Below are 15,483 nucleotides of genomic sequence, written 5' to 3'. Positions count from 1 at the left end.
TATTCTTATATACTTTGTTTACAGTCTTAACTTTGCCATTTGTCACTCATCTGGAGAGACCTGGTTTTACATTGGAGACTCAAAGAATCTTTAAAGGCCTCTTCAGTTGAGTGTGAAGCTAGTTGATCTCAATTTGAGGGAAGTGGATCCCACCTCTCACTATGAGTTATTTTTCAGCCTGTACAGTGTGTAACAGCTCACGAAAACAGACTTGTACAGTTGTTTGATTCACTTGAATAGTGGATGTTTGCAGCTAGAGAAGTTATCATGAGCTAGAATATGTATATTAATTTATATAAAAAATTTTCTTAATATTTAAATAAATACAACCAGGTTAATTCTGGTGAACAGTAATTAATTTTTAACATTTTGATATAAACTGAAATAAATTGAACCACAAATACTTTCATTCATTTCTTTAGAACAACCAATCAAAATCCACTAATGTCACCTATCAAGTTCATCATGTCTCCAGAGACAAAAGAGGACAAATCATGGGCCAGAGAGCTGGCTTCCGTGGTTGTACTATATGGTATACAGGTATGTTAATTTACTCCAATTGGAATTGTGTATTAGTTTTCAGATAAAATTAAAAGCATTTTGTTCATTATAATACTTTAGTCTTTTCTTATATGAGGTTTCTCTTTTATTCCTTATATAAGTAGAATAAATTAGAAAAAGAATTATATTAAAAATATTTATAGATTTCTTCTGTCCTATAGATTTTTCTGTGTTGCACCAGCCAACAAAAAAAAAAAAAAAAAAAAAAAAGCAAAGAAATAAAAATTACTTTTGCCTATTCTTGTGTATTCCCCTCGTCAACTGTTTTCCACTGTCAGAAAGTACCAGTCCAGTTGCTCCTTAACCTCACCTGACATAACTGTAACCACTCAGGAAGGCAGTTTATTTCAATGGTAAAAAACATGCTGACAAAATTTAATGTTCCTGAGGTCTGATTTCTTATATTTTTTCTATGCTCCTTCTATATCATATTCTTGGAACATGAACAAGAATTAGTTGGTTGCTGCAATTACTTGCAGCAACCTTTAGCATCTCATAGTAGTAAAAATGGCAAATTATATTGTATCACTTGTATTGACAGCTGGCCATCGTTAACGACATTGAAATCATCTGAAGTACTTATAATATTTTTGACTTTTTGTGTTGCAGGTTCGTTGTGTTATTTTATGACTGCCTTTCCATGTTATCTAACCTTTTTGGTTGATTACGCTACCTGCTGTTCTCTCTCCACACTAAAAGCATAACCTCCTATCTTTTTTTTATTTATAGTCATTGGGTGCCTTCTACTCTACATAGTAGTAATCCAGGTCTTCATTCATATATTCTGCTTATTACAACTCCTGTACCTATTACTTCTATTCTATATATATATACTTTTTTTTTTTTTTGTACAATTCACGTTACTGCATATCTTAAGCCCGTTTGGGAATCTTCTTCAAAGCCTTGTTTAAAATGAACCAGTTAAGATGGGGATGTGAAAATTCTCATCTTTCATTGTGGCCGTTCATTGCAAAATTACCTTTGTATGTATGTATGGTATGGCATTTTAGAGCCTTACAATAACTGGGTTCATTCTAATAGCTGCGTTTACCAGCATTGTTAGCATTTTTGTTTGTTCTGATTTATTCCACTGAATAAAAATTAAATTACATAGACTGTTTGAAATGAGGTGGTAACATTAAAAATATAAAGACAAGATATCATGATTTTCATTTTAGAGCCCAAAATGTCTTCCAGTTTTAGGATAAAAGTAATACAAGCATGTATTTAAAAACACAGTATATAATATCGGTGTGTAGATACACCATAGACAACTCTTAAGAAACTACAAAGTAGTTGTTGTTTTCATCTGGACTTAAGTTTCTTAAGAGTTGTCTATGGTGTTTCTACACACCGATATTATATAGATATTAAACTCTTAATGTATTATGCCTTGTGCTTTAGTTATTTTAAAAACACAGTATGTAAATACAAACTAAATTTGTAAATCCATACTTGTATTGGTCTTGTGCTTTAATCACAAGTCAAAAGTACAAAAAGTTCTGGCTGAGTTATCGGTGCTATTTCATCCACAAGTTGTTTGGTATTGTATTACGTGAAGATTAGCAGGAGCAGTTTCAGGCTGTTTTTCCAGAATTGAAGCAATATAATGATGATGATATGTGGTCAGCAGTAAATGAAAATTATGCTTTGTAATTTTTATAAATAGTTTTAGTAACAAGAAAAACAATAGATGGCTCAAGGTTACTCATTGGGCATTCTCTTCAATAGTATTAGTACAGAAGTTTTTTTTGCAGGGGGGGCAAGTGAGTAACCTTGAGCTGCCTGTTGTTTTGATCCCCAGCTTTACCATACAATGAACAAATACTGTTTGTTCCAGTTCACTGTGGTCTGTTGCAAGATCATGTTGGCTTTTCTTTCTGCTCTTCATTCAATCACTTGATGAAGGAGAACAAGGAGATTTACATATATGTAAACACAAAGGAGAAAAGAGCAATCCCATGTGGGGAAGCTAATGAGATGATCACTATGAAATCAGTGATATGGAAATTACAACTTGTAGAACACTAAACACTCCTAAACCTTGTATAGTTTTCCTATTGAAACAATTTGTGTTCTAAAAAAGATCATCTTGAGGAATTTCTGAAGGGACTTCTTTGCTCTTGCCTAAGTTGTAGCCACTCTCAGGCAAAGTAATAGGATTTCTCCATGAAGAAACCATTCCATGTTTTTTCAACTCATGCAATGTGCAGATTGGCTTGTAAACATGCACTTGTACAGACACAATACCCACACATATAGTGTTTATACTTTAGCATAATCACATAGGTAACAGAAGCTTACATTAATCATTTTGACAAGATTATTACCATTCTACCATAATTAGTGGTCACACGGGCTCATACCATGGTCAATTCAAAAGAACTACAATTTAAAGCACCGTTACTCTGTGATAATTATTAATAAAGAGCACAGCTCAAGGTTCAAAGTCCAAGGTCTCGATCACATACACAGCTGTGATCAAGGGAGCCAGTAAATGTGATGCTCCTTATAAAGGCAATTATTGGGGAGTAACAGTGGTTTAAACTGTTATCTCTCGAAGGAAGTTACCTGGGAACATAATGAGTTGTTTACATCAGACCTCTCAACTCATGTAGTCTTCTGGACAGTGTGGAACACTATGATAAATATCTCCAACCCATCCAAAAAAGGCTGAAGAAGGAATATACAACATTGGCCAAATTAATAGTGGAATTATGTAATTTCTGGAATTTGTAAATTTGACTTGACCACATATTAAAGCCACACCTTGAGTAACCCCAAGGTGTGGCTTTACTCCTTTGGCTTTCCAACTTCTAGCAACAACAAGGTAGTAGTACCTAATATCCAGGCGCCTCCGTAGCCAGGTGGGAAGGAGCAGCAGTGCGTAGCACACGCTTCTTGATTAGACCGGGGTTCGAGCCCATCACCACCAATATGGAAAGGTCAGGGAATGGCCATTGCATATCCCGGAGCAAAATGGCCTTAGTTGCTAATGCTCCTAAAAAAAAAAAAAAACCAAAACCTGATATCCCCCCCCCCCCCCCCCCCCCCGACCCCTTACCTTTATTTTTTGCAAATAATAACATTATTAAAATTTAAAAATTATATTCAGGTAATTTTTAAGTTTTGGGAACAGTTTTGAAATGAGTGTGGTGAACAGAATCCCCAACAGTATACATCTTGTGATGTGAAATATAAAAGTTATATTCAATAATTTTGACATTTTATTTTGAGTAAGTGCAACCATTGACAGTGACTGTCATTCACTAATGTTAGTCACTTTCACTGGTTTTCACACTTACTTGACATTAGCATTAGCAAGGGCACATGATGCAAGAAAGCAGGCTTATAAGCATTAGCCGAAAAAAAACACACACACACACACACCCTTCTCATTTCACCCATCCACTCGCTCCAAATGTTTGTCTAGTTCTGCTTTGAATCTGTTTAAGCTATCAACTTCTACAACAACAACAGATGGAAGTTTGTTCCAGCAATCAACCACACGCTGGCTAAAGACAAACTTCTGCACATCTATCCTACACCTGACTGTCCTCAATTTGAATTTGTGCCCTCTCAGGTGATTATTCTGAGCAAGAGGAAAGAAGAATCCCATCAGCATTGAGCATGCTCAAACCATTCAAGGCTTTGTACACCTCAATCCTAGTCTCCAGACACTGTAATTTCCAAAACCTAAGCCTTTCTTCGTAAGAGCGACCCTTTGTTCCATTCATTAATCTTGTTGCCCTTCTCTGTACTCGTTCCAACAGCTCTACATCCTTCAGAGGCCTCCAGACCTGTATACAGTACTCAAGGTGTGGCCTGACCATTGCCTTATACAAGGGAATAATCACCTCCTTATCCTTGCTAGAAAAATTCCTGTATATATCATTGACAAGACACCATGAGCTACTCTTGCAGACCATCTGCACTGCTCAGAAAACTTCATATCTGCCTGCACAATTACCCCCAGATCCTTTTCACTCTCTACCACTGCCAGTGTAGTACCACACAGTTGATATGTTATTCTGGGGTTACTGCTTCCCATATGCAGTACTTTACATTTGTCAATGTTAAACTTCAGTTGCCACCTCTCAGCCCATCTGCTCAACTTTTCTAGATCCTGTTGCAGCAGCATACCGTCATTCGTGTCCTTAACAACCCTGCAAACGATACAAGGTCTCGTTTGCAGACGAGACCTTCGTATCGTCTGCAAACTTGGACATTAAGCCTGATATACCATGATCAATATCATTAATGAATACAAAAAACAACAATGGACCCAACACTGAACCATGGGGTAATCCACCAATAACTTTAGTCCATGAAGAGCAGTGTCCATTGATTACCACTCTGTCTTCTCCCACTTGACCATCCCTTTATCCATAGCAGCAATTTGCCTCCAATGCCACACTGCTCCAATTTGTGCAGAAGTCTTCCATGTGCAACAGTATCAAAAGCCTTTCTAAGATCCAAATATATGATATCAAAATTATTCTTTGCATCCAGTTCCTTTGTGACTACATCATAGTATCCAATCAAATTGGTCAAACAATTCCCCTTGACAAACCCATGCTGTGTCCGAGCTGTAACTGAATCTATTAGTCCATGTATCCTCCCCCCAAGCTAGCCATTTTCCAACCCACCTAACTCTGCCTCGATAGCATCAGCACCCTTGCTATTTAAGTGTATCTCATCCCTGTAGAAGCAGTCTCTCCTGTTAACAAGCACAGACCAGGCTGAGAAAAATTCTACCCCTTGACAATCTCTCCAGAGCCAAATTGATCATCAAGGCTCTCATCATATACTCCCTTCTATCATGTCTGGACAGAATTGCAGACACTTTCAAATTCAGTCATAACTCACAGCTTTTTTTCAACATTGACCTGTACTTATATAGCCTGTATAAACATATATAGCTTGTATGTATAAGCATAAAATATATATCATTCTAGTGTGATAAAAAACTAAAAAAGAAACATTATCTGGTATCAAGTCTATAAAGATAATCCCTTAGATTCTTGTCCACCAAACCACCTGGAAATCAAGTTAAGTAAACTGTAGTGTATATATATATATATATGTGTGTGTGTGTGTGTGTGTGTGTGTTTCATCCATAAACAAGTCAACAATTTCTTGTGTCCTAAGCAACCTTTTGTAACAGTGATATTACAAAAAAACATCTGGTAAGTGTTTACTGTTATAAAATTAAGCTTAAAAACAATTCTTCAAATTAGATTTGAGTTTGATTTACTAAAAAGTTTTAGAAATTTAATTCTACTAGAATTGTTAAGAATTCCATAATGATAACCCTTAGTAACTCTTTGCAGTCACTGAAGGAGTGGTAAGAAAATACCACAAAACATTTGACTCCATTATGTACATATTTCTATGTTTATTTATGAACATAATTAAACCAATATAGATTTGACTGCTTTATTATTTTCAAATAATAAAGGGATTAAATCAAGGGATTTAAAATAAAAAATTTGAAACAGGAATAAATGAGAAAAAGTTTAAAGAGAATCACAGTTTTATGCCTATTAAACATCAATAATGCTTTTTTATGCAGTTAGCATTAGTAGAGGCATATATGCAAGAAAGCAAGCTTATACAGCATCAGGCAAGGAAAAAAAAAAAAAAACATTTGCCATTTCATCCATCCATTTGCTCTAAAAGTTAGTCCAGTTCCTCCTTGAATTAGGCGCCTCCGTAGCCAGGTGGGAAGAAGCAGCAGTGCGTAGCACACGCTTCTTGATTAGACCGGGGTTCGAGCCCGTCACCACCAAATACGGAGGATGCGGAAAGGTCTGGGAATGACCACTGCATATCCCGGAGCAATATGGCCTTAGTTGCTAATGCTCCTAAAAACCAAATAGCAACAACCTCCTTGAATTTATTTAAGCTATCAACTTCCACAATGACAGATGGAAGTTTGTTCCAGTAATCAACTACCAGCTGGTTAAAGGCGAATTTCCACACATCTATTCTACAACTGTCTTTCCTCAATTTGAGATTATGCCCCCTCAGATTCGTAATCTGAGCAAGAGGAAGAATTCCATCAGCATTGAGCCTGCTCAAATCATTCAAGGCCTTATATGCTTCAATCAGATCACCTCACAGGTACCTAGTCTCCAGGTGCTGCAATTTGCAGAACTTAAGCCTTTCTTGGTAAGAGGACCCCTTCTTCCCCTCACCAGTCTCTTTGCCCTTCTCTGTACTTGTTCTAGAAACTCTACATCCTTCCTAAAATGAGGCCTCCAGACCTGTATGCAGTACTCAAGGTGTGACCTGACCATTGCCTTATACAAAGGGATAATTGCCTCCTTATCATTGCTAGCAAAATTCCCATATATCATTGACAAATCCCCATGACCTGCGCTGGCAGCCTGTCTGCACTGTCAGAAAACTCCATATCTGACTGCACAATTACCACAGGTCATTTTCATTCTCCACTAACCTGAGTGTAGAGCCACACAGTTGATACATTTCTCTGGGGTTACTGCTACCCATATGCAGTATTTTTAATTTGTCAATGTTAAACTTCAGTTGCCATCTCCCAGCCCATCTGCCCAACTTTTCCAGATCCTGTTGCAGTAGTATACTGTCATTAGCAACCCTGCCAATGTTTGTATCATCTGCAAACTTCAACATTAAGCCTGATATACCTTCATCAATATCATTGATAAATATACAAAACAACAGTGGGCCGAACACTGAAACCTGGGGTACACCACTAATAGCATTAGTCCACGAAGAGCAGCATCCATTGATTACCACTGTCTGTCTTCTCTCACTCAATCATCCTTTTATCCATTGTAGCAACTTGCTCTTAATGCTATACTTCTCCAATTTCTTCACTAGTCTTCCTTGTGCAACAGTATCAAAAGCTTTACTGAAATCTAAGTATGTGATATCAGAATTATTTTTTTTCCATCCAGTTCCTTTGTGACCATGTCATAGTATTCAATCAGACTGGTTAAACAAGAATTCCCCTTAACAAACCTGTGCTATGTCTGAATTATTACTGCAGTCTTATCCAGATGATCCTGCAATGCTTCTTTAACCAGTAACTCCATTATTTTTCCCGGAACAGAAGTTAAACTACCAGGTCTGTAATTACTCGTGTCACCTTTAACCCCCCTTCCCCTTTGGAAACTGGGGATACATTTGCACATTTCTAAGCTGTGGGAACCTCCCCTGACTCCAAGAATGCTCTCGTAATTGTGGCTAAGAGTTTGCTTACTTCCTTTGCTGCCTCCCTTAATATAACTGGATAGATCCCATCCACCCCAAGGTGCCTTTCTTATGTTTAACTTTAACAATTTATCCTCCACTTTTCTCTCAGTTATTACAAAATCATTCAGCTCCCTGTTAGAGTTTAATAAGCTTCTGTCTGCCACCTCCCTACACAATTCCTCATGTGTGAATGTAGAAGCAAAATACTCATTCAGTTTGTTAGCTACCTGAGCAGAATCATCAACAGGCGAACCATCCATATTAAATGGATCAGTCTGATTTATCCTCTTCCTTTTAGAGTTTATATAAGTAAAGAAATCTTTTCTGTTTTGCATTTTTTGTGATCTGCCTTCGCTTGCCTAACCTCCTTTTGTGACGCGATAACAGACTAGCTTATATCTACCATAGGCTTCTTTGTTGCATCATAATTTATATGCATCCCATGCATTTTTCTTCGTTGCCACGAGTCTCGTTAGTTCATCTGACATCCATTTAGGCCTATATCTTGAATAATATTTCTTAGTTGGTATGAAAAGCCTAGTAGCTTCCAAGATTAATTCCTTGAATGCTTCCTATTTAGAATTTGCTGATGGTAACATCATCAGTTGGTTCCACTGTATAGAATTTAAAAACTGCCTGAGACCATTGTAATCACCTTTATGAAAGCAAAAACCATTCCCTTTACCCCTGATTATAGTGACAACTACCAAGTGATCACTGCCGTCTAGTGGTTTCTTTATCTGCAAATTCTTAATGCATGAAGTTATCTTTGAATAAAATTCTGAATTCTATTGGGATTTCACTTTTAAATAATTTAGCAACTTTCTTTTACAGATGTTTTTTTTGTTATAAGTGGGAAACAGGAATAAAGACTGCAAATTCAATAAGAGCCTTCATTCATTGCTGTAGGTTTTTATCCTGAGTTGTTCTGCCCCCACACACACACTTAAATTGACCTGTGTACCCTAGTATGAGTTCACAGGCTGAGTTGCTCACTAAAGACCATATGAACTAAAATACCACACGAACCAATTTATGCTGACAAAGTTGATGCACCAAGTAACTATAAAAAAAACCACATAACTTAATGGCAGTACTGATTATTACAGTTATGTTCCTTACAACAGGTCAATCTTTTTCCATCAACTGCCACTGAAGAGAAAACATTGAATTTGTTGGAATGCTTTATTTTGAGAATAATAAAGTATTTTTGAAACTGTGTTCTGTTGAAAGAATCACATAGCATATTATGTGTGGCTGTCATATTTTAAGTATGCAAAATATTACTTGATTGTTATTCATATAAACTGAATGATTATTTCTTGTTATTATCATTAGGTTTATCTGGTGCTGGAAAAACAACAATTTCTTTTGGAGTTGAAGACTATTTATGCTCCTTTGGTGTTCCTGCATATGGGTTGGATGGTGACAACATCAGGCAGGGGCTGAACAAAAATTTAGGATTCAGCTCTGAAGACAGAGAGGAGAATATTCGCAGGGTTGCTGAAGTGTCCAAGTTGTTTGCAGACAGTGGTGTTGTGGCATTGACCAGTTTCATTAGCCCATTTTCCAAGGTTTGACTATTTTTATATGTTATTTTATTGATTAAAGCACCAATCTCTAAATATACTTCACAGTTTGTAAAATAATACTGCTATAAAAATAATAATAATAATAATAAATAATAATACAACACAATACAATAATATTATTAATAATAATAAATAATAATGCTGCTATAAAATAATACTGCTAAATAATAGTACATTTTCATATGATACTCTCCAGAAATTAAAACGAAAAAATCAAAAAACTTACATTAGAGTAAAAAATAATTAAAAATTAATTTAACCCAATAAAACTCAATTCAACACAATTAAAAATCTTAATATTCTTTTAATTAAAAGAATATTAAGATTTTTAATTGTGTTGAATTGAGTTTTATTGGGTTAAATTGATTTTAATTATTTGTTACTCTAATGTAAGTTTTTTGTTTTAATTTATGGAGAGTATCATACGGAAGTGTTCTACATACTATATTGAGGTAAACTTCTCTTATTATTTTACAAATATTGATATCAATGTAGAACATATTGAGCATTACAGCTCTGGTTCATAGTATATACTTCACAGTGTATTATTCACTCAAAAATGTTTTTGTAATACTTTAGTTGTTTTCTCCTTGATTTTAATAACAATTAAAAGACATTACATATTTTTGCTATGATTAATGTAATAAGAAAATAATAATAATTCATGATTTTATATTCATTAAACAAACAGATTATCAAAACGCAACCACTTCATGTGCACAAACTAGGAACATATTGCCCTTTCATTCTTCCAATCAGCAGCAAACTGTATTCAATTCTTCAGCTAAAATATATGGTATGTGGATAGCTATACAATAGGTATAAAAAAAAAAATATAATAATAATAATTGCCTGATTTTTATTGTCATCTGTTTAATCAAATTTGGGTCAGTATAAAAAATTTCCTGAAAATTCCCTAGGAGTCAAGTGATTACTTGTTGATGGACAGACACGGTGAAGACAACAGGCATTATGTGCATATGTGCAAATGTGTCTAATAAAACATGAAACTATAAAAGCATATACAAAGTCACTTGTTATACCTCCAAATAAAAGCACTTAATGAAATATATGATGCTAAAAGTGACACTGATTAAATTGCTTACTAACAGAGTAAAGAGAGGAAGACAAAGAAAGTTACATAATATGTAAATATAAAGAGGAAAAGAGTAAATCCGATATGATCCTTGTGTAATGGATGTGGGAAAGCCTTTGATAATGTAGCTGTCGAATTGAATGATTGAGTGCTTATTAGAAAATTGTTTACTAGAAAAGCTCTTGAGACTGAAGCAGGATACCTGGGTAGATGGTGTATACGTGACTTTTGAGGGAACCATTAAAGTTAATTACAAGGGTTCCATAAGACATGGGTGATTTCCTTGAATTAGAGAATTTGCTCCAATTTCCTTGAATGTGTTCCAATGTATTAATGAGCAATATATTGGAGAAGTAATTTAATACTGTCCAGGGTAGTATCATAAACAGTAAAATATAGGAAAACAATATGACACAGTTTAATGCAGTGGCAGCATGAGCAAAACTTAGATCATGGGTTGCATGCAGTTTGATGAGATGAGGAGGGATTGATGAAAAGTGGTAATAGTAATGGCAAATGTGTAAGAAGGCAAGCTTATATAGCATCAGCCAAAAAGAAAACAGTTCATCCATCCATCCATACCCTCCAAGAATTTGTCTAGTTCTCCCTCAAATTTAATCAACCCATCCTCTTCCACAACAGATGGAAGCCCATTCCAACAATCAACCACCCACTGGCTGAAGGCAAATTTCCGCACATCTCCCCTGCAACCATCCTCCCTCAACTTGAATTTATGCCCCCTCATGTGAGTCTCAGAAAGTGGAAGAATAACATTAACATTCAGCTTACTCAATCCATTCAGGGCTTTAAACACCTCTCAGATCTGAAGCCTTTATAGGTAACAGTGCCCTTTTGTTCCTTTCACCAATCTGGTTGCCCTTCTCTGCACCTGTTCCAGCAGATCCACATCACTTCCTAAAGTGAGGCCTCCAGACCTGTATACAGTATTCAAGATGCGACCTAACCATGGCCTTATACAAAGATGCATGAGGAGCAAATTGCAAGATGAATCGAGTTGAATATTTAAACTATTATGTGTGCTGAATAAATTAAACTAAGTTGATTATACAAATGTATGCACAAACACTAAGCCATATTTAACTTTTTAAATGGTAGTGATATTTTTCAGATTCTACTATAGGATGCCCAGCAGATGGCATATATTACTGCATATTATAGAATTATTTTTGTGTTCATTTTATTAACTAGCAGATAATTTTTTTTCATTAATTTTCATGTATATAATTAAATCAGCATTGGATAAATCCACATTGGAGGAGTATTTGCTGCACAAATATTTGGAGGAGTATCTTTAGGAAAGAAAAAATATTTTTAGTTTTGATCAAATAATATCACCAGATTTGTAATACAGCATCATTACTGAAGCTTAAGGATGTGTCCACATTAAAGAACCTTTGGCTGCTAATAGAAACCAAGTAGCAACTTAGCATGGCATGCTTGCTGCTCAATTTATAATGATATATGCCAACCAGTTGGAAGGGTAGATGACTGAATGTGTTTTTTTTTGTTGTTTTTTTTTGTCAATGCCAAATTAGTGTTAGGTGAAGGTAACAGGCTTTTTACACTGCTATACACACATAAACCAGCTTTAGATTATGTGGAATACATGGTTTAAGGCCATGGCACATCATGATCATAGTTAGTTTTGTAAAACTGATCTTTAATACTGCGCAATTTAATTTATTTAACTTTTTGTGATTCAGCATTCCCCTTCCCCCATGACACTCTTGTTTAAGATTTTATTGCAAGGTGCATCACCTTTTTTTGTAATTTTTAAGTGCAGTTATTCTCAGTTACAATACTTTATAAGAACATAGATTATTTCATTTTCTTTGCTTTTTGACATTTCAGGACAGAGCTCAGGCTCGTGCAATTCACGAGGAAGCTGGCCTTCCATTTTTTGAAGTCTTCATTGACACACCTCTTGAAATATGTGAAAAAAGAGATGTGAAGGGTCTTTATAAAAAAGCAAGAGCAGGAGAAATCAAAGGTTAGTGGAAATATGTGTAAATAAAGTATTGTTTCTTTGATAATCATGGTTTGAGCAGAGCATAATTAAAGCAATAAATAAAGTGAAAAACGATTTTATCATCAGTGAGAGATCTAAATTACACTATACTATTAAATAAATAATAATCTACACTGAGTTGGTTTTGCATTAGCAAGACCTACCTAATACTTTTGGGCCACCTTTTGCCCATAATTCAGCCCATACACATCTTGACACAGATTCCATAAGGTGACGCAGAGTGGCCCATGATAGTACTATCTGTGTGTGTGTGTTGCACAATGTGTAGGCATTAGTTGGGGGGGACGGAGAGTTCATTGCCACCTTCCTGAAACCAGAAGGTGGCAATGAACTCTCCACAAGACCCAGCAGAAACCTACTGGGTCTTGTGGCATGGTGCATTGCCTTGTTTATAGATGCCAGAGTTGTCTGGATACATTATAATCGTGAAGGGGTGTACTTGGTCAGGGGGTGATAGAAAGGTAGCTGTTCCCATTGAGCTATTGATTAATGGTATTTAGAGGATCCAGGACATCCTATGGAAATAGAACCACCATTGCCTTCAGCCTGCCAAACACAAACAGTGCAGTGGCCTCATGTTAATTTCTCAAAGTATGGATATGCCCATCAGCACGACGTAGTTAGAAATAGGATTCAGCAAACCACATGTCAGATTTCCATATGTAGTTGTCCTAGTGTTGGAGCTGATGTTTCGATGCAGAGTGCAGTTTCTTGTGCTTTGCAGTGAGTATAGCTCATGGCCATCAATTACCATAGCCTAATACGAGCTGATGTCCAGTACATAGTCCATGTGGATGTTGGTCTGGTGTAGCTATTCCTACATTGTACTGGATGCTTAGCTAGGCCACATGTGGCCTCATGTGTGACCTTTGGCTCATTTGACCACCACTGAGTCAGGCATGGTAGATGTGATGCCACAGGTTGAGAGCATTTATCATGTTGGCTGTTGTCAAAGTTCTGGCACTTGCACATCTTTTCCCCCATAATCATTCCATATTTAAAGTCAGAAAGATCTCGATGCTTACCCATTCTTCCTTGCCGACACTCAAAAAATGATCACTACATGTGCAAACTACAATCTTATATCAGCTGTTCCCAAATTTGAGCCTTGAACCAGCATCACAGACCAGTCCATTCCTACAAAAGAGGTGTTGCTTTTGCAAAGTCAACTCAGTGTACTTCTCCAGTGGAGAATTTCTATATTTAGAGTTAGCATTAGTTGAGGCATATGATGCAAGAAAGCAAGCTTATACAGCAGCAGCCAAAAAAAACCTTCCCATTTCACCCATCCAGTCACTCCAAACATTTGTCTAGTTCAGCCTTAAATTTATTTAAGCTATCAGCTTGCAGAACAACAGATGGAAGTTTGTTCCAGAAATCAACTACCCACTAGCTAAAGGCAAACTTCCACACATCTATTCTACAACTGTCTTTCCTCAGTTTGAATCTATGCCCCCCTCAGGTTCTTAATCTGAGCATGCAGAAGTATCCCGTCAGCATTGAGCCTGCACAAACCATTCAAGGTCTTGAATACACCTCATATCAGATCACCTCGCAGGTACCTAGTCTCCAGATGCTGCAACTTGCACAATTTAAGCCTTTCTTTGTAAGTGCACCCCTTTGTTCCTCTTACCAATCTTGTTATTCTCTTATTCAATGACAGTTTCTTTATTAAAAAATTCCTCAACAAAAGGAGATGGTGTGGACCTATTGAATGGACTTGCAAGTCTCTCATTCGATCCCCTTTTTTCACGGGTTACTTGAAAAGTGCACATCTGTAAACCTAGATCTTTTGACATTCTGAAAACATTCGTTGCTGAGGAATTTCCTGAAGTCAATTGTGCAAGCAATGTATATAAACACTGCATAAAATAAAGCTTTCATGTACTGAGATTGAATACCAATTTGAAAAGGAAAAAAAAATTGTAAAATATTAGTTTTGTTAAAATGTAAAGATTTTTAATCTCTTAAAATAAAAATTAAGTGACATGACTTGCTTTGTATCTTAGGAAGGATATTCTTCATTAGCTGCATAATGATTTTCATAATAATATTGCATACATTATGAAAATCACTTCTCTATATGGGCAATGCAGAGAAGTGATTTTTATAAGCTAGTTTTTCTAACTGACTGTATGTATATAACAGAACATCCGTTACATTATATATTCATTTATAATTTATTATTATTACATTCATTTATAATTTATTATTATTACAATGAAAATTGTTTTGTTGACTAGGGTTTACGGGCATAGATTCGGCATATGAGAAGCCTGACAATCCAGATCTGACAATAAAAGCTGGAGAATTGACAGTTCAAGAGAGTGTTCAGACAGTAATAAAACTACTCTTAGATAGGGTAAGATTTTGGTCCCTCTTTTCTTACACATTATTCCCCCCATCCCAATTGTTTTTTATATAGGTGAGTTGTTCTTATGAAAGGCAAAAGTCAAGAAATTAAAAGATGCACTGATTTAAATATGACCTTTTAAGGAAATGATATTGTTCAGTTAAAGATTCAAGCAGACAAATAGCCAAAGAAATTTGATTAATGAAATGCTATTACGTAATAACTGGTGAAAAAGTTTCATTTGTCATCCTGATAAACAGTATTTGTATTAATTTATAAAACCATAAAGAAAAGAAAAACTTAAATGACCTTTTAAGGAAATATTGTTCAGTTAAAGATTCAAGCAGACAAATAGCCAAAGAAATTCGATTAATGAAATGCTATTATGTAATAACTGGTGAAAAAGTTTCATTTGTTATCCTGATAAACATTTGTATTAATTTATAAAACTATACAAGCACCAGATTTAAAAACTAATACAAATAATATATTTCACAGCCAGCAATTAATTACATAAGAGTATACAAAATAATTCTTAACATACTGAGTGTTTCACAACATTTGGACTGTACTTTCAGAATCAGTTTAG

General features: G+C 35.6%; 1 protein-coding gene across 3 annotated transcripts in view; it reads left to right on the top strand.

Annotated features, from left to right (window-relative positions):
* Positions 1-15,483, top strand: part of Papss (3'-phosphoadenosine 5'-phosphosulfate synthase) — a 139,936-nt gene that overhangs the window by 82,258 nt on the left and 42,195 nt on the right. For all 3 annotated transcript variants that reach the window (XM_090378166.1, XM_090378167.1, XM_090378168.1), the window contains exons 2-5: positions 423-540; positions 9,142-9,377; positions 12,364-12,502; positions 14,785-14,903. In XM_090378166.1, the coding sequence (XP_090234292.1) occupies positions 423-540; positions 9,142-9,377; positions 12,364-12,502; positions 14,785-14,903 (612 nt within the window). The remainder of the gene's footprint in view (positions 1-422; positions 541-9,141; positions 9,378-12,363; positions 12,503-14,784; positions 14,904-15,483) is intronic.

The sequence above is a fragment of the Mastigoproctus giganteus genome, chromosome 7 (assembly GCF_048544385.1).
Source record: "Mastigoproctus giganteus isolate SK-2022 chromosome 7, ASM4854438v1, whole genome shotgun sequence".
Classification (NCBI taxonomy): Eukaryota; Metazoa; Arthropoda; class Arachnida; order Uropygi; family Thelyphonidae; genus Mastigoproctus; species Mastigoproctus giganteus.
Note: the sequence above shows the minus strand (reverse complement) of the source record. Positions and strands in the feature narration are given on the sequence as shown.